This window comes from Callorhinchus milii, unplaced genomic scaffold, assembly GCF_018977255.1.
Source record: "Callorhinchus milii isolate IMCB2004 unplaced genomic scaffold, IMCB_Cmil_1.0 Scaffold4, whole genome shotgun sequence".
In the NCBI taxonomy this organism is placed as follows: Eukaryota; Metazoa; Chordata; class Chondrichthyes; order Chimaeriformes; family Callorhinchidae; genus Callorhinchus; species Callorhinchus milii.
The window spans coordinates 79,427,407-79,447,468 of record NW_024704745.1 but is presented as its reverse complement, the minus strand read 5'-3'; the positions used below and the strand labels follow the sequence as shown (position 1 = coordinate 79,447,468).

At 46.6% G+C, this 20,062-nt stretch overlaps 1 protein-coding gene across 1 annotated transcript; it reads left to right on the top strand.

Annotated features, from left to right (window-relative positions):
* The first annotated feature begins 15,041 nt into the window (after positions 1 to 15,041).
* On the top strand, positions 15,042 to 16,053 carry LOC103177216 (P2Y purinoceptor 8-like). The gene has a single exon (XM_007891292.2). It carries the CDS (start codon positions 15,042 to 15,044, stop codon positions 16,032 to 16,034), a length of 993 nt encoding a protein of 330 aa, XP_007889483.2. The 3' UTR covers positions 16,035 to 16,053.
* Positions 16,054 to 20,062: the final 4,009 nt, after the last annotated feature.

The window sequence follows — 20,062 nt, the reverse complement described above, 5'->3', positions numbered from 1 at the left end:
ATTAATGAGTCTCATCGTGTAGACATATCTCAAAGGATTTTACCATAAATTTATCTTTGATCAGCCGAGGGTCTGACGAATAAGGAAACCCATCACCGTGCTTAAGAGTCTCCAAACCAAGCTGAAAATTCCATGCATCCCACATACACATGGCAATTCCCATGGATTGGAATGGAAAGCGTACTCTCTCCCTGGAGACGTGCACGCTGCTTGCCTAATTCTGGAAAGTATGAGGCGCAGGTTGGCATGAGCTAAGGCTTGGGACCCCAGAGTGTGCGTTGGGGAAACTGCTGGAGTCTAACCAGCTAAAACCCCATAGCTTGTCATTGTTTCACACAGTGAATCAATGTAGAATTATGATTGCTTTCAAAAATGTGTTGAACTCTTTCCTACGGCATACTCACTTAGTGTGCCTTCCCGTCTCAGGGGGAGCTTCCAGATATCACAAAGATCTATATGGCACAACCTCTACACTATAAAGTGGATTGACGAAGAGATAACGTGGGAGGTACATTACGTAATGTGTTTGTAACACATCTTTATTTGTATCATACATTTATAATGGCAGACTCGAGATAATGAACCTCTTAATGGGCTGGTTCCTGTGTGTCTGCCCGCGATGTGAATCTTTATTTATCAATCATCAGCCTGGCTCTGCTGGCAGCACTCTTCCTCTGTGAGTTCAAGCCCTATGTCAGAATTTTGAGCTCAGATTCCTGGCTGCTAATCAAGCGCAATGCTAGGATAATAAAAATAATAATAATAATCCTTGCATTTGATACAGTGCCATGGAGACATCTCAAAGTGCTTCACAGAATATACTGTATATTGTGGATGAAACATGGCAGCGAGTTGTACACAGCAGTGAGTGTCCCACACTCAGATGAGTTTCAATGTGGAGAAATACGAGGTAATGCATTTTGGTAGAAAGAGTGAGGGGCGGCAATATAGGCGGTAATACAATCTTAAGGGGGTGAAGGAACAGAGAGACCTGGGGGGGCAGGTAACTGAATCCTTGAAGGTGGCAGGACAGGGAGATAAGGCTGTAAAAAGGGCATATGGGATACTGGGCTTTATAAATAGGGCCATAGAGTACAAGAGTCAGGAGGTTATGATTAACCGATATAAACACTGGTTAGGCCTCAGTTAGAATACTGCGCCCAGTTCTGGGCACCACACTATAGGAAGGATGTTAAGGCATTGGAAAGGGCACCGAGGAGATTTATGAGGATGGTACCAGGAATGAGGGACCGTGATGATGAGAAAAGGCTGGAGAGGTTAGGATTATTCTCATTGGAGCAGAGAAGGTTACGAGGACCTAATAGAGGTCTTCAAAACCATGAGGGGATTTGATAGGTTAGAAAGGGAAAACTGTTCCCACTGGTGGGAGTGTCGGTGACTCGAGGTCACAGATTCAAAATACTCTCTAAAAGAAGCCGAGGGGAGGGGAGAAGATATTTTTTCACGTAGCGAGTTGTTCAAATCTGGAACGCATCGCCTGAAAGGGCGGTCGAGGCCGATTCGATAACTACTTTTAAAAACGCGGTGGACGGGTATTTGAGGAGGACAGGTTTGCAGGTTATGGGGAAAGGGCCGGGGAGTGGGATTGACATTAATTGCTCTATTCAAAGAGACGGCACAGACTCGATGGGCCTAATGGCCTCTTTTTGTGCTGTACAATTCTATGATTCTATGAAGCAGTCGTGGATTGAGTGACCAATTTTGGTTTGAAGGGAATATTACCACTGGAACACGATCTGCCTATCGACTAACAAGCGGTTTCTGACACTGTGCTCAGTAAAGAAACAACAACAACAAAATTTCATGTGTAAAGCGCCTTTCATGTCGAGAGGACGTCTGTCATGTCTGTCAAGGCACTGGACAGACAGAGTTACGGACTGAGGGTCTGGGTGGGGGAGGGTGGAGGACAGAAGGGGAAGGAGGGAGATTGAAAGCACAGTCGAAGAGGAGTGTTTTGAGATGGGTCTTGAAGGTGGTAAGGGAGGGGGCGAGACAAAGGGACTGTGGGATGGAGTTCCAGAGCATGGGGGCAAGTGGCAGAAGGCCCGCCCGCCAATAGTGGTTCGAGTGAGACGGGGGACGTGAAGCAAGCTGGAGCCCGCTGAGCGGAGGGAGCAAACAGTGTGGTAGGCACTTAGGAGGTCGGGGAGGTCAGGGGGAGCAAGACCATGGAGGGCTTTGAAGGTGAGGACCAAGATCTTGAACTGTATCCTCAGTGTGATGGGAAGCCAGTGGAGTTGGGCAAGGATGGGGTGATAGGGTCACGGAGCCTGGTGCAGGAGAGGACATGAGCTGCAGAGTTCTGGATGATCTGCAGCCTGTGGAGGGAGGAGTTGGGGAGGCCGACAAGCAGGGAGTTTGCACAGTTGAGCCTCGATGTAATGAAGGCACGTATGAGGGTTTTGGCAGCCTGCGGTGTGAGACAGGGGTGGAGCCGGGCAACGTTGCGGAGGTGGCGGAAGGCAGAATGCATCATGGCACAGATGTGAGATAGAAAGGATAGTTGAGGGTCAAACAAGTTGGGTGGAGCTCTGCATTGTCAGTAAATCTGGTGAAGAGCTTTGAGGCATCCTCCTGATGTAAAAGATGTTATTATCACATTGAAAGATTATTATTATTATTACAAGGTTCCTGGCTCAAAAGCTTTTTTGAAGCTTTTAACTTCACAGTGTAGATGAACATGGTAGGGTTGGAATTGGGGGTGAGCGACATATTATTACAGGTGCTGTCCTTCAGATCAGATGTTGAATTGAGATCTCATCGATGCCTGTTCAGATGAGTGTTAAAGATCTTGTGTCGCTACTTGAAAAGAGAATGGAGTTTATTTTCTGTTGCCTTTTAATTTGCATACCAGCAGACCCTCCCTTCTGTCTTTTCAAATAGGGCCAGACAAAATCTGGGTGACAATACCCCAGATAAAATCAGTCACTCACATGATGGGTGTTTGGGGTATTATCACCCAAAATTGGCTAATTTTATCCGGGGGGTACTGTCACTCAAATTGGCTGCTGAGTTTGCCCACAAAATACATACAGGCACATCACTTTGTAGTATATCCTGTGAAAACGCTTTGAGAAGTCTGGAATATGTGAAAAGGCAACTGCAACTGGGTGGGGGGGGGGCTTCAGAATCCCAGCGACAACAGCAATTTGCACGTAGACTGCCCATCTCATGCAGGAGAACGTCTCAGAAGTATTCACAGAGATGGAGCACAAGAAAGCATTCACTCTGCACAGTCTTAAACTCACAGCCATAAGGCAAAAATAGACTCACGCCCAATACTAAGTGAAATCTTTATGTAATAGCTCTCTCAGACATCTGGTACCATATCCATATTTTATAACATTTGCTCCAATCTCCCTCTCTAAACGTCCACCCTGGTAATTTGAAAATAACATAATGATAACACTGATAATAACAAGCCATGCATTTGGTATAGTGCTTTATCACATCATCAAAAGACATCTCAAAACGCTTCACATGACTTTACTGTGAAGTGTGGTGACTATATTTTGCTGGCGAACACAGCAACCAATCTTGCGCACAGCAGTGTCCCACAAACAGTCGTAGATTGAGTGACCAAATTATTATTATTTAAAAAAAAATGTCTTGAAGGGATTATCACCCCCAGGAAGTGAATGGACAATACTTATGTGGCAAATTGTCGGCCAGGACACTGGGAAAGAGAGACTCCCTTCTCTTCTCAAGTAGAGTCGAAGGATCTTTAATGTCCACCTGAATGGACACAGATGGGGCTGTCTCCTGATCAAAGTCTTTCTGTCTCCCGAGAGAGATGCGGATCCAATTTGCAGTTTTTCTTGAAATGTTGAATTACCTCAAATCTGATGAAAATGACTCATATCTACCTGAAAAGTCTTAATAATAATTCTCAATAATCATCTCGAAACCTATCAGAACACATCACAGAGCTTTATAGAGCTGCAAGGGCAGGCAATTTGTGCACAGCAACGTGTCACAAATAGCCGAGAGATGAATGATCAATTCTAACTGTAGCGTTTGTTGGTTCAGACACCAGGAGAAACTTGCCCCTCTCTCTTCAAATAGTGCCTTTAACATCCTTTAACATCCACCTGGACAGGGATTGATGGAGTCTGTTTGTCGTTCATCCGAAGGATGGTACCTCTCTCCAAGCGTTGGAGGGAAGTGTCTGCCTAGTCTGTGAGCTCTCTCTCTCTCTTCAAACCATCTACTGTTTATTATTATTATAATTATTATTATTACTGACCAGAAGTGAGCGTTTTAAAAGTTAGCTTTTACATTGTGGGTGTGTGAAAGGGGCAACTATCTATATTTGCTGCTGATGATAATTCTTATACAGTATATTAAGTGCCTTTCACTGGGAGGATGTCTCAAGGTACTAAGTATAATTGTACAGAGAGGTATAAGATGCTAAAGGAAACTGACAAAGTAAATCCACAACAATACTTTCGACAGAGAGTACATTTCCACATTCCATTGCCAAAGAGAGACAACATTGGAGACAGATCAGCTCCAAGGAGGAAAGTCGCTAGTTGGTAATTTGACACTGACAAGTACGAGTTTGAGCCCTCACTAAGTGGACGGCAGGTACCAGGGACTCCCTGTTGTCTTCCTGGTGGGCAACACAGCTCAGCCTGAAATGTGTGAGAGCATTGCTACCATCTTCCTGTCTGCAGCTCAGATACACGTCCCTTCCCATTGAGCGATGGTTCCACCAGTTGGAGATGCAGAGCTTGCGAAGCAGTTGTTTCCCTCTCTAGAAACCAATGAAGGTGGATTCCAAGCGCTGGATTTATGAAGCCAGACCAGGCTGATGCATGATACCTGATGCATGATATCTGGAACATTAATAAATATTAGCTGTATTTACCTAAATATCAATCTATTTTCTATTCCCTCTCCTCCCCTCAAAAGTGTGACAGTCTGGCTCTGTAGATAGCACTATCGCCTCTGAATCCGAAAGTTGTGGGTTCAAGACTCCGTGTTGGGACTTGGAACTCATATAGTCTAAGCTGACACTGCAATGCAGTGCTGGGTAGCGCTGCATTATTGGAGGTGATGGCTTTTGGATGAGACTTAAAACCGAGGTCCCAACTGTCTGTTGAAATGGACGTTAAAGATTCTATGGCACTATTTGAAAAGAGAAGGGAATGTCTCTCTTCCCCGTTGTCCTGCCCAACAATCCCTCAAATAAAATTGGTCACTCACTTCATGGCTGTTTGTGGACATTGCTGTGCGGAAATTGGCTGCCACATCCGCCCTTAAAATACACAGTCACTACACTTTACAGTATATCCTGTGGAGAACTTTGAGACAACCTCCCAATACGAAAGGTGCTATCAATCGGAAGCTATGTGGTTTTAGCTGGTTAGACTCCAGTAGTTACCCAAACGCATATACTCTGGGCTTCCCCCAAGCCTTGGCTCTTGCCAACCTGTGCCTAATACTCTAGGTAACCAAGATGTGTCCCTTCAGGGAGAGAGAGAGAGAGAGAGAGAAAGAGAGAGCGCATTCCATTCCAACAATCTATCTCTGGGATTTCCATGTGTAGGTGGGATTATGAAGCTCAGCTTAGTTTTGATACTCTGAAGAACGGAGGTGGATTTCTGTATGTGTCAGACACCCGGCTGAACCCAAAAAAAGGTGCTGCTACCAAGTGTAAGGATTATTATTAATATTGACGTAAATTGGATTCTTCCCCAAAACATATGACTCCGCAACATAAGTTAAAAGTCTAGAAACTGGGGAGGGGGATTCTCCAATTGACGGTAAATGACATCAACATTGGTCACCTGAGCACCAAACCACAACACAGTATGTATCAGATCCTCAGAATTAACTCCCTCCCCTCCTCTCCCCCACCCACCCACACACACTCCCATGCCCTGGCAATGTTTTAACTCTGCTACCCACTCTTTCCTGCCTTGTGATCGGGCATTGATTTACTGACTTGTCCCTTTTGGAAACTCCAGAAAATTTTGTATAGTACATGGTTTTGGAAGGTGACAGCAGTGCTCTAACCTCTGCGTCAGGGTTTGTGGGTTCAAAGTCCCACATGGGGACTTTCAGCTCACAATCTAAGCTGACGTTCCAGGGCTGTACTAGGCAGAGTGTCTTACATTGTCGGAGGCGCCGTGCTCCGAATGAGCTGTTAAACTTGTGTGTATTTTGTCTGTGTTGGTATGTGTGAGTGTGTATATATTTGTGTGGGTGTACGTATATATGTGTTGATGTGTGTATGTCTGTGAGGGTGTGTGAGAGAGTTTATGTGTGTGTTTGCATATCATAGAATAATAGAATCATACAGCACAGAAAGAGGCCATTCGGACCATCGCGTCTGCGCTGGTTCCTAAAAGAGAATCCAACTCAAGCCCAATGGCCCGCTTTCTCTCAATAGCCCTACAATCCTGTACTCCCCAATACCCATCTACTTCTCCCTTAAAAGTTGTTCCACTACCCTTTCAGTTAATGCATTCTAGATCCGAGCAACTCGCTGGTGACATTTTTTTTCCTAACCTCCCCTTTGTTTCTTTTACCAACTATCTTAAATCGGTGTCCTCGGGTTTCTGACCCACCTGCCAGTGGAAACAGTTTTTCCCAGTTCAACCTCATGATCTTGAAAACTTCTATTAAATCCCCTCTTAATCTTCTCTGCTCGAGGCAGAATAATCCTAGTTTTGCTAACCTCTCCTCAAACTAAGGTCCTTCATTCCTGGTACCATCCTGGTAAACCTCCTTTGCACCCTCTCCAATGCCCGAACATCTTTCCTAAAGTGCGGTGCCCAGAACTGAATGTAGTCTCCAACTGAGGTCTAACAGTATTTTATAAATATTCAACATCACCTCCAGACTTTTGTATTCTGTGCCCCTATTTATAAAGCCCAGTATCCCGTGTGCTTTTTTAACAGCTTTATCTACCTGTCCTGCCACCTTCAGAGATTGGCTCATGTGGACCCCAAGGTCTCTCTGTTCATTTGCCCCTTTTAAGATTGTACCATCAGTTTATATTGCCTCTCCTCATTCTTCCTACCAAAATGCAGCACTTCACATTTCTCCACATTAAACCTCATCTGCCACGTTTTTGCCCATTTTACCAATCTGTTTAAGTCCTCTTGGAGTCTATCCTCCTCACCATTAACTACTTTCCCTAACTTAGTATCGTCTGCAAATTTGGAAATTGTGCTCCCTATATCCAGGTCCAGATCATTAATATAGATCAGAAAGAGCAGTGGTCCCAATACCGACCCCTGAGGGACACCACTACACCCCTCCCTCCAGTCAGAAAAGCAACAGTTTACTACCACTCTCTGCTTTCTGTCTCCTCGCCAGTTCTGGATCCATGTTGCCACAGTCCCTTTAATACCGTGGGCTTCTATTTTGTTTATAGGTCTCTTATGTGGCACTATGTCAAATGCCTTTTGAAAATCCATATAAACCACGTCGACTGCACTACCTTCATCCATCCTCTCAGTCACTTCATCAAAGCATTCTATTAGGTTTGTCAGACACAATCTGCCTTTAACAAATCCGTGTTGATGGTCCTTTATTAAACCATATCTTTCTAAATGAGAGTTTATATTGTCCCGGGTTATAGTCTCCAGAAGTTTCCCTACTGCTGATGTTAGGCTGATTGACCTGTAGTTCTCAGCTTTATCCTTCTGCCCCTTTTTCTACAGGGAGTCACATTTGCAACCTTAATAATAAAAATAATAATCCTTGCATATGATATAGCACTTTTCACGTCTTCTAAATGTCCCAAAGCGCTTCACAGAATACACTGTAAAGTGAATTGACTGTATATTTGTGGGCGAACGCGGCAGCCAATTGCGCACAGCAATGTCCCATAAACAGTTGTGGATTGAAAATGACCAATTTTTATTATTGTTTTGTTTTTTTGGAGGGATTATTATTAGGCTCTGTGTGGAGTAAGGAAACTTGCCCAAGGTTTCGCCCTCTGCCTGGAATTGAACTCAGGTCTCTCACTTGCAAAATGAGTGCTCTAACCACTGAGCTACAGTCCTCTGGCACCACTCCAGTGTCCAAAGAGGTTTGAAAGATTGTGGCCAGAGCCTCCGCTATTTCCACCCTCGCTTCCCTCAGTAACCTAGACTGCATCCCGTCCGGACCGGGGGACTTATCTATGTTGAGCACCGACAGGCTTTTCAGTACCTCCTCTCCGCTGATTTTTATGATATCCAATTTCTGTTCACACTCCTGTGATATTGTGGCATTGGTTGCATCGTCTTCTTTTGTGAAGACAGTTGCAAAGTACATCAGCCAATGCCCTCTCCCTCAACAAGAAGATTTCCACTGGGGTCCCTAATTGGACCCACCCTACCTTTGACTAACCGTTTACTTCCCTTTCATGTTTCCTGCTAATCTTTGCTAATACAATCTCTCCGCCCTTCTTATTTCTCTTTTCACTTCTTCTCTGTACTTCGTATATTCTATCTGATTATCCTGTGTGTTTTGGACCTGACATTTGTTTTATTTTAATCCCAATTTCCTTTGTCATCCAGGGAGGTTTGACTGTCCTACCTTTCCCCTTTGTGGGAATGTATTTGCTCTGTCCCTGAACTATCTCCTCCTTGAAGGTTTCCCATTGTTTATTTGCTGTCTTACCTGACAATCTTTCTTTCCAATCTATCTTGGCCAGGTTCCTTTTTAGCTCACTGAAATTAGTCCACTTCCACTTTGATTGATTGTTGTCCTTTTCCATAACTATTCTAAACCTAATGATATTGTGATCACTGTTATCCAGATGTTCTGCTGAAACCTGCTCCACCTGCCCCACCTCATTCCCCAGAACTAAATCCAGCACCGCTTCCTTCCTCATTGGGCTGGAAATATGCTGATCCTGAAAGTTTTCCTGCACACATTTCAGGAATGCCTCCCCCTCCTTGCCCTTTACACTGTGTGTTTCCCAGTCTATGTGAGGATAATTGAAATCCCCCATTATCACTACTCTATTGGTATTGCAACTCTCCGAAATCTGCTTCCGGATTTGCTCATCTATCTTCTTCCCACAATTTGGAGGTCTATAGTAAATACCTAACAGAGTAACAGCTCCTTTTCTGCCCCCGGAAACCGATCTGTCAATTGACTAACGATGAAGTTACAACTCACTGCTGGTAAACAGAGTCTTGTGGAGTAAGGAAACTTATGTAGCATTTTGTCCTTCCGGGAATCAAACCCAGGTCTCTCGCTTATGAGACAAGTGCTCTAACCACTGAGTTACAGAACTCCACTTGCATTTGATATAGTTCCTTATCATGTCTTCGAGTAAAGTGGATTGACTGTATATTTTTGGCGCGAAATGCGGCAGCCAATTACACACAGCAGTGTCCCACAATTAATGGTGGGTTGACAATTATAATTTTTTATAAAATAAAAGCAGAAGTCGCTGGGAACACTCAGCAGGTCAGGCAGCATCTATGGAGAGAGGAAAGTGAGTCAACGTTTCAAGTCGATGACCTTTCAGATTTCCAGCACCGGCTGTATTTTGCTTTTCTTTAATTTTTTTTTACATTTAGGTAAGTGCGTGTGTGTCTATGTGGCTCTGTGGGGGAAGAGGGGTGAGAGGAAGAAATTTCCCACTTGGTATGATATAACAGAGGGAAACCCCTCTCTCAGTGAGTGAACAGACTATGAGGAACTGACACTAGGTTCAAAACTAAACTGGAAGTTCCATTGGGGATGAGATCAAGTTCTGAGAGCCGCCAAATTTTTCATAACTCCATTAGTATTACAGTGGACAGCTATTGAGCCTTGAACTGTCGTTTTTTCTTTACATGAGTCACCTAAATCTAAGCCAACTCCTCCTTCCACCATCTCTCCATGTGCTCAATATTCCTTTTGTTCAATCACCCACTTTATTCCATTTACAATAATACTAATAATAATCCTCGCATTTGATATAGTGCCTCATCACGTCTTCGAGACGTCTCAAAGCGCTTCACACAATATACTGTCAAGTGCATTGACTGTATACTTTGTGTTTTACAGCGGTTTTGGGCAGAGCCTGATGGTGCTGTGTGATTCTGTCAATGTACATTTCACTTTACATTGTCATTATCACATCATTGAGACGTTTCAAAGCGCTTCACAGAATATACTGTAAATATATAACATCCTGCTCGCTCCCTCCGCTCAACAACAAAACAACATCAACAAGAACAACAACAAAATTACATATGTAAAGCGCCTTTCACGTTGGGAGGACGTCCCAAGTTGCTGGACAGACAGAGTTACAGACCTGAGTTGGGGGTCGGGGTCGGGGAGGGTGGAGGGCAGAGGGGAAAGCAGGGGATCGAAAGCACAGTCCAAGAGGAAAGTCTTGAGATGGGTCTTGAAGGAAGCGAGGGAGGAAGTGAGATGGAGGGACTGCGGGATGGAGTTCCAGAGGATGGGGACAGAGTGGCAGAAGGCCCGCCCACCAATAATGGGGCGAGTGAGGTAGGGGACATGAAGCAGGCCAGAGCCCGCTGAGCGGAGGGAGTGAACAGGTTGTTAGGAGGTTAGGAGGTCGTAGAGGAGAGTAAGACCATGGGGGGCTTTGAAGGTGATGTGGAGTGGAAGGATAATTGAGGGTCAAACAAGACCCCAAGGTTCCAGACTGGCTCAGCCATGGACGGTGATGCTGTCAGCGCCTGAGGTGAGGAGGCGCTGACGGGAGCCAATCAGGAGAGCCTCGGTCTTGTTGACGTTCAACTGAAGAAAGTTACCTCTCATCCAGGACTTGATGTCTGACGGACATTCTGTCAGGACAGCAGTGGGTCCTGGAGTCAAGGTTGGAGGCAGAGAGGTAGAGTTGGGTGTCATCCGCATACATGTGGAAGTTGACCCCATGTCTGCGGATGATGTCACCAAGAGGGAGATATAGATATTGAAGAGGAGGGACCAAGGATAAAGCCCTGAGGAACGCCGAACGAGACGGTCCGGGGGCGAGAGGAGAAACCGTTTGTGGAGATGAAGTGCAGGCGGTGTGAGAGGTACGATCTGAACCAATGAAGGACAGCGCCGTGGAGGTTAAGGTGAAAAGAGAGGCGGTGGATGAGGATAGAGTGGTCGACGGTGTCGAAAGCAGCAGAGAGGTCAAGGAGGACGAGGAGGCAGAGGGAGCCCTGGTCGCAGAATGTCATTTGTCACCTTGACCAGGGCTGTTTCTGTGCTGTGGGCGGCACGGAAGCCCAATTGGAGGAGATCGAGAAGGGAGTGGCGGGAGAGGAAGGAGGGAAGCTGAGAAGCAACAACTCGCTGTTATGTTATAAGTAATTAATAGTTATAAGTAATTAAAAGAATACATCAGAATGATACTTACGTATTGACGATAGTTCACAATGATTTAAGTTGACCAAACTAAATGCTGCAGAAGAGATACAGGAGCAATATCGAATTTAATGTCCAAATATATGTCCATCAAAAGGTATCCAAGTATTGGTGTACAGTTCCCAATTCGATATCACCCAAAAGTTTCCAGGAATTATTGTACGTTGAGAGTTGTTTAAATCATAGTCTTGATCTTCCTTATTTAGAAGCTGAAATATGTTTCGCGACTCCAAGTTCCAATTTCTTCCTTCTCTTTCGAATCGATCTCCGCTCATACCGGTGATGAGGTGACCTTTCACCTATTGTGTTTTGCAAGATGGTTCCTTTGTAAAAACAAATGCAACATAGCTCTCTCCAGCTGCCGACCATTTTTCCATGAGAAACTGACTGATAAGGAACGAAAACAATTTGCTGTTTATAAACAGTTTGTTGGTTGTTGTCTTTTGTTTCTCTTCCTCCTCCGTTCCTCTGGTTCCCTCCATTCCTCCGGCTCCGGTCTGCTCCACATCCCCCGCCCCAACCGCCCTACCATCGGTGGCCTTCAGCCTCTCAGCCCCGAGGCTCTAGAACTCCATCCCCAGTGCCTTTGCCGCCTCCTCCCTTTCCTCCTTCAAGGCCGGTCTCAAGACCTTTCTCTTTGACCGAGCCTTCAGCTCCCCTCTCGACTCTCTACCCCCTCCTCGCTCCCTCCCTTCCCTCCCCTCACCCTGACCATTTCCCCCCAATGCTCAGGTCCTGACCCAACTGTACAGCGCCTTGGGACGTCCTCCCGACGTGAAAGGCGCTCTATAAATGGAATCTTGTTGTTGTTGTTGTTTCTACGAAGCTAGTCATAACCAACTCCCCTCATTTGAGATTGATTATATATCTCAAATATATAAACATCGTAAATGTAATTTGAAATATTATTTTACACAGTAAAATAGGAGTCCTGTAGCTCAGTGGTTAGAGCACTCGCTTTGCAAGTGAGAGACCTGAGTTCAATTCCAGGCAGAGGGCCAAACCTTGGGCAAGTTTCCTTACTCCACACAGAGCCTAATAATAATCCCTCCAAAACCAAAGATAATAATAAATTGGTCATTTTCAATCCACGACTGTTTGTGGGACATTGCTGTGCGCAATTGGCTGCCGCGTTCGCCCACAAATATACAGTCAATTCACTTTACAGTGTGTTCTGTGAAGCGCTTTGGGATGTCTTCCCGGCGTGAAAAGCGCTATATCAAATGCACGGATTATTATTATTATTGTTAATTACAGAAATCCTACAGAAGTCCGGAACTTTAGGAGAGAAACTCCCTTCTTATTATTATTATCATCTTTGCTCACGATGGAGACTTGAATGTAGAAAATAAATTGTCACTTCAATCCACGACTGTTTGTGGGACTCTGCTGTGCATAATTGGTTGTTGCGTTTGGACCAAAAAAATATACACTCAATTCACCTTACAATTTATTCTCTGAAGCGCTTTGAGACATCTCGAAGATGTGATAAGGCGCTGTATCAAATGCAATGATTATTATTATAATTATTCTCTTTTCAGGTAGGGAAGCTCCCTTCTCTTTCCCCACTGTGACTAGGCCGACAATCCCCTCGATTAAAAAAATAGATTGGTAACAATACCATCACTACGTTCAACAGCAATCATTTGTGACGTGCTTTGCGAAGGACATGATGTTCAGGTCAAACCACATCAAATGCAGAGAACGCTGGCCTGCTTCATGTTCTCCGCACTATCTGCTCCATTATCAGCAGCCAGGCTTTCAGCTATTCTGCTCCCACTCTCTGCAATTCCATTCCAGAGTCCCTCCGACTCGCTCCCTCTCAAGGTGAAAGGCGCTGGATCAATGTCAGTTGTGTTGTCTTGAATTAATAATGTTTTATTTCCCACCTCCCATCTTGGCATCAGGCTCTGTCACTGTTAAGCTCTCCGACACCATGCCCCGCCTGAAGGGTGCTATATGAATGCCCTCAACTCGAGCTGACTCTCCCTCAAAATGCCCCCCTCACTGCAACTCTCCCGCTCTGTCCTGCTCTCTCTCCGCCCACTTCGCCTCCTATCTCTGCTTGACCCCCACTGCCTCCCTCTGCTCCAGCCTGGGAATCCTCCGCCGGGCTCATCGTGGCACTCGGTGCTGTCTGTCCAGCAGCAGCCACACCGACTGCCCCATTCCTCACTGCCCCACAAGCCACCCCGGACCCTGACCCCGGGGGCTAACCTCTCCTCCCTCATCTGCATCCCCACCCACCCTCCCAACCATTCCACTCCCCCCTCCCATCCCGCCCATCCCCCTGCCAACTGTCCACTCCGCAATGGCCTTCAAAACATCCGCTCCATCTCCAACAAGACCCTGGCCATCAGTGAACTCATCCTCGATGAGAACATTGACATCATGGCACTCACAGAAACCTGGATCACCCCGGGTAACACCTTCCCCCCGCACTGAGGCTACACCACATGGCTATACCTACCACTATGCCCCACACCCCAACAGTTGTGGCAGTGGTTTGGTCCTCATCTCCAGGGTGTCACTTGCCTATCCCCCTACTCCACCGGCTCATTCCCATCTTTTGAACACCTTACCCTCTGCCATCCCTCCCACCTCTCTCTGAAAATTCTCTTAGTTTTCTGCCCCCCAAAATCCTCCCCTACCTTTACCTCTGATCCATCTCCACTCTTCTAGCTTCCCTCTCTGCTGCGCTGGAGTCCTCTGAACTCCTCCCCCTCTGGCCCACCTCTCGCTGCACTCACTCTTCTCCACAGCACCCTCTCCACCACACTCAACACCCTTGCCCCCCTCACCTCCCAAACTGCCTCCTCTTCCCGATCCTCACCCTGGTTCACCAGCCATCTCCACTCGCTTAAGGGCCAGGTGTGGGCTGCCGGAAACTGCTCTGGTCAGCAGAAATTACATCCTGACCATGTGTGACCAGGGCTCCCTCTGCCTCCTTGTCTTCCTCGACCTCTCCGTCATCTTTGACACCGTGGACCATTCAATCCGCTTCCACTACCTCTCCTCTCACCTCAACCTTCAAGGCTCTGTCCTTGACTGGTTCAGGTCCTATCTTTCACACTGCCTCCACTTCGTCTCTGCAAATGGCTTCTCTTCTAACCCCCACACCATCTCGTGTGATGTTCCTCATGGCTCTGTCCTCGGTCCTCTCCTCTTCACCCTCTACACGCTCTCCCTTGGTGATGTCATCTGCAGACATGGGGTAAATTTCCACATGTATGTGGATGACACCCAACTCTATCTCTCTGCCTCCACCCTGAACTCCAGGACTACTGGCATCCTGACCGACTGCCTGTCCGACATCAAGTCCTGGATGAGGGCCAACTTTCTCCAACTCAACGTCAGCAAAACCGAGCTCTCCTGATTGGCTCACGCCAGCGCCTCCGCACCTCGGGCGCTGGCAGCATCAGGCCACTAAGCCGGTCAGGAACCAGGGTGTCTTGTTTGACCCTGAACTATCTTTTCTCCCCTACATCCGCACCATGACCGGCACTGCCTACCATCACCTCCGCAACATTGCCAGACTCCGCCACTGCCTCACCCCTCAGGCTGTAATTTTGTTGTTGTTGTTACCGTGTTTTGTTGTTGTAGTTAGCTTCTGACACGAAACACCGCTGTACAAATGTAATTTGTTGTTCTTGTTCTTGTTGTGAACTTAGGTCCCCACAGGACAGGACAGGATGATAAACAGGAGCACGCTGTTGAACAGTACCTTGGAGATGCTCACTGACAAGACCATGCTGTATGGCCTGCCTACTATCTATTTGTTGGTCTTTATCATCAGCACTCCTCTGAACATCATCTCCCTCTGGCTCTTCTGCTGCCGAATGCGTCCGAAGACTCCAACTGTCATCTTCCTCATCAACCTGGCAGTCACCGACTTGCTCTACAGCCTGACACTGCCTTTCCAGGTGGGGTATCACCTGAGCGGCAACAACTGGCAGGTGGGCAGTGTCCTCTGCAGCCTGGTCACCCTCCTCTTCTATGGCAACTTGCACTGCTCGGTGCTGACCATCACCCTGATCAGCGTGGAGCGATACCTGGGAATCGTCCACCCTCTGCGCTTCTCACACCTCTGCACAAACAGAATGGCTGGCTTTCTCTGTCTGCTCACCTGGCTCTTTGTCCTCATCTGTAACTGCCCCTTCATCTACACTGACTTGACCATCTACATCCAAGACCTGAACATCACCACTTGCTTTGACGTGCTGCCCAAATCCATGTTCCCCGGGATGGTGTACTTCTGCTTGTACTTCGCCATGCAAATAATGCTGTTTTTCCTCTTCCCCTTCATCACCATGACTCTCTGCTACTGCAGCATCATCCGAACCCTGCTCAGGTCCCCCCCACAGCACGTCAGGGCATCCCACAAACATGTGGTCCGGCTGACCGTCCTGGTACTCCTGGTCTTCACCGTCTGCTACCTGCCTACCCAGGTCATCTTGATCATCCATATGGTCAAGGCCAATTGGGGAGGCTCCATCTACGTGGTGTACAAACTCTCGCTCACCCTCAACACTCTCAATGGCTGTTTCGATCCCTTGCTCTACTACTTTGCCTCCAAGGAGTTCAGGAGACATGTTCAGAGGTCCTTCTCGTGCTTCCCTGTCAACAACTACAATGGGACCTCAAGCCACATGGTGGAGTTAGTCAATCCCAGAGCGACTACTTAATGTTTAGTAACAATCATTGACAACAATAATAATCGTTGCACTTAATAGTAAGAAGACGTCTCAAAGCGCTTCACAGAATGCATGTTAAAGTACAGTGACTGTGTATTTTGTGGGTGAAACGTGGCAGCCAATTTTCGTACAGCAGTGTCTCGCAAACAGTTATGGAGCGATTTTATTGGGGAGATTGTTGGCCAGAACACCAGGAGAGAGAAACTCCCTTCTCTTTTAAAATAGTGCCAGGGGATCTTTAACATCCACCTGAACAAGCACAGATGGTTTAATGTCTCATCCGAAGGACGGCACCTCCGACAATGTACAATGCAATACCCCCCTAGCACTGCATTGGAGCGTCAGCTTCAACAACAACAAGATTCCATTTATAGAGCGCCTTTCACGTCGGGAGGACGTCCCAAGGCGCTGTACAGTTGGGTCAGGACCCGAGCAGAGGGGATTCCAAGGTCCGACATGGGGCTTGAACTCACAACCTGCTGACTGCGAGACGAGAGCGCTACCGCTGAGCCAGGCTGACACACGCTTGCACCTTTCACGGTCTTTAACCGTTTCCCTGGATTTTACTGTGAAGTGCAGTGACTGTGCATTTTGTTGCTATGTCACCCACAGCAGCATACTGCAAACAGGCGTACAGTGAGACCGATATTTATCTGGGGGATTGTTGGATTTCACTGTGTGAAACTCCCTCCTCTTTTCTCCCGGCTGGGCTGGCCTGTCATCGGCGGTGCTGTATAGTCCTGGGAACAGGACTACCGAGACCGCCACAGAGGGTTGACTGAGCTCTGACATTCCGTTGCCAAGCACGGCTCCTTGGAGCCAACTGAGAAGACTCCTCTCACCCTCTCCTAGAAAGTGCCTGCGGTACAGGGCAATCAATGGACAGAGGTTCGCAGGTCATGGCACTCCCTCTCGTGGTAGATACTGGGGTGACATTGAGCAGCCATGTGGCTTTGCTTAGTGAATAAAATTAACCTTAGAGACAGAAGGTACATCAAAGAGCAAGCATTGAATTGTCTGTTGTTCCGTGCACCTGTGTATAATAAACTCAATGAGTACTGTCACCGTGTTTTACTTTCCAGTGAAACCCTGCAATGAGGTACAAAACAATTTACATTTAGGCAGCGCCTGTCATGTCAAGAGGACTTAACACTGCTGGCTGGGCACCCGAGGTGAGGGTGGGAGCAGGGGGTGGGGGCGGGGGCGAAGATGTGGAGGGGTAAGGTGAACCAAAGCACGATCAGAAGTAGTTAGGAAGGGAGAGATTGACAATATAATATAATAATAATAACCCTTGCATTTGATATAGCGCTTTTCATGTCTTCTAGATGACTCAAAGCGCTTCACAGAATAGACTGTAAAGTGAATTGACTGTATATTTGTGGGCGAAATGTGGCAGCCAATTGTGCACAGTAGAGTCCCACAAACAGTCGTGGTTTGTTTTATTTTCTTGAGGGATTATTATTAGGCTCTGTGTGGAGTAAGGAAACTTGCCCAAGGTTTCACCCTGCCGGAAATCGACCCCAGGTCTCTCGCTTGCAAAGCGAGTGCTCTAACCACTGAGCTACAGGACTCCACTGATATGTGAGCGCAGAGGTGTCTGACACACGTGGAAACTTCAATAAGTGGGGTGCAAATCTCATCTTAATCTTAAAAGTCTTCAACTCAATAACGCTTACATTTGGCACAGCACCTTTCACGTCAGGAGGACGTCTCAAAAAAACTTCACCGGATTTCACTGTGTCGCGTAATGACTGTGTGCGTATCCTCGGCGATTGCTCTGCTCTCTCAAATTTATCTTATTGACGCGCGCAAAGGAATGCAAAAATTGGTGCAAACTCATTCATTTTCTCCTTCTGTTTAAAAGTGTTCGGTTCTAGGTCACGACCACTTGTTAGGCACTCTTCCTGACCACCTGCATCTGAAACAGCTGCAAGTAGGCACTGCCCTTCCGTTACTTGCTGAAGTGCTAATTCTCAGTAAACTGTCAGGGTTTCTCTTGCCATCACCAATCACGCAAGTATTTGCCCCCGGCTTTCTCAACCTCTCTCACGTCTAGTTTTTTATTTTTGATGCTAGTCAAGTCAATCTTCAGTATGATCCTCAGCTCAGGCTAAACCAGTGCTCAGAATCTTCACTGTTTTTTTTCACTGCTGTCAGTAACCTATATGGCTTCCTGTAGTGTCGTGTTGCAGCGCTCGCCTCTCAATAATCCTAGCATTTTTTGATTTTTTGATACAGCGCTTTATCACGTGTTTGAGACATCTCAAAGCACTTCACAGCATATACTGTAAAGTGAATTGACTGTATATTTTGTGGCTTGAAACATGACTTGCTCAACACATATAAATGCATATAAAATGCAAGTTGTCCTGTAGCTCAGTGGTTAGAGCACTCGCTTTGCAAGTGAGAGACCTGAGTTCAATTCCAGGCAGAGGGTGAAACCTTGGGCAAGTTTCCTTACTCCACACAGAGCCTAATAATAATCCTCCAAAACCAAAAACAATAATAAATTGGTCATTTTCAATCTACGACTGTTTGTGGGACATTGCTGTGCGCAATTGGCTGCCGCGTTCGCCCACAAATATACAGTCAACTCACTTTACAGTGTGTTCTGTGAAGCGCTTTGGGACGTCCTCCCGACGTGAAAAGCGCTATATCAAATGCAAGGATTATTATTATTATTATTATTAAGTTGTTATTCTTCTTGTGACCATTTCACAATGACCACTACAGTAACAATATTACCTTTGCATAGAGCCTTTCACATTGCGAGGATGACCCAAGGCACTGGACAGTCAGTGTTTCGGACCCGAGCTGGGGTTAGGGATTGGGAAAGGTGGAGGGCAGTGGGGGAATGAGGGAGATCGAAAGCACAGTTGAAGAGGAGGGTCTTGAGATGGGTCTTGAAGGAGGAAAGGGAGGGGATGAGGTGGAGGGACTGCGGGATGGAGTTCCAGAGTGTGGGGGCAGAGTGGCAGAAGGCCCGCTTTCCAATAGTGTGGCGAGGTGGGGGACGTGAAGCAGACAGGAGCCCACTGAGTGCAGGTAGCGGTCAGGTTGATAGGGGGTTAGGAAGTCACATAGGTAGGGGTAGCGAGGCCATGGAGGGTTTTGAAGGTGAGGACCAGGATCTTGAACTGTATCCTCTGTGTGATGGGAAGCCAGTGGAGTCGGGCGAGGATGGGGGTGATAGGGTCGCGGAGCCTGGTGCGGGAGAGGATACGGGCTGCAGAGTTCTGGATGATCTGCAGCCTATGGAGGGAGGAGTTGGGGAGGCCGACAAGCAATGAGATTGGTAGTCGAGCTTGGATGTGGTTACTGCGTGTATGAGAGTTTCGGTGGCCTGCGGTGTGAGACACTGGCGGAACCAGGCAATGTTGTGGAGATAATAATAATAATCCTTGCATTTGATATAGCGCTTTTCACATCGGGAGGACGTCCCAAAGCGCTTCACAGAACACACTGTAAAGTGAAATGACTGTATATTTGTGGGCGAACGCGGCAGCCAATTGCGCACAGCAATGTCCCACAAACAGTCGTAGATTGAAAATGACCAATTTATTATTGTTTTTGGTTTTGGAGGGATTATTATTAGGCTCTGTGTGGAGTAAGGAAACTTGCCCAAGGTTTCGCCCTCTGCCTGGAATTGAATTCAGGTCTCTCACTTGGAAAGCGAGTGCTCTAACCACTGAGCTACAGGACTCCACTATCTATTTGGAATAGATTATAAATAAACCTGGTGAATTGTTGGTTTTCTGTGTCCTAATCACCTCTTTTGTGAAGTGGGCATTTAAAAGCAAGTAAATCTTACAAAACAGGTTGTAGCTTTTCTGCAACATGACGTCTTCTGCAACATGAGCACCATTTTCTCCGAGTATAGGTTGTACTATTTCTCTTAATTATATTGATTGGACAAATCAAAAAAATTCTTGCATAAATTAACTATATAGTTTATACAAATGACCAATATACTTGGCCAATGTCACTGAAATGCATAAACTTATCCCCAGGAATTT

Bases quoted from the DNA above. Each gene is read 5' to 3' on its own strand.
- LOC103177216 (XM_007891292.2), top strand. From the start codon at position 15,042: ATGATAAACAGGAGCACGCTGTTGAACAGTACCTTGGAGATGCTCACT.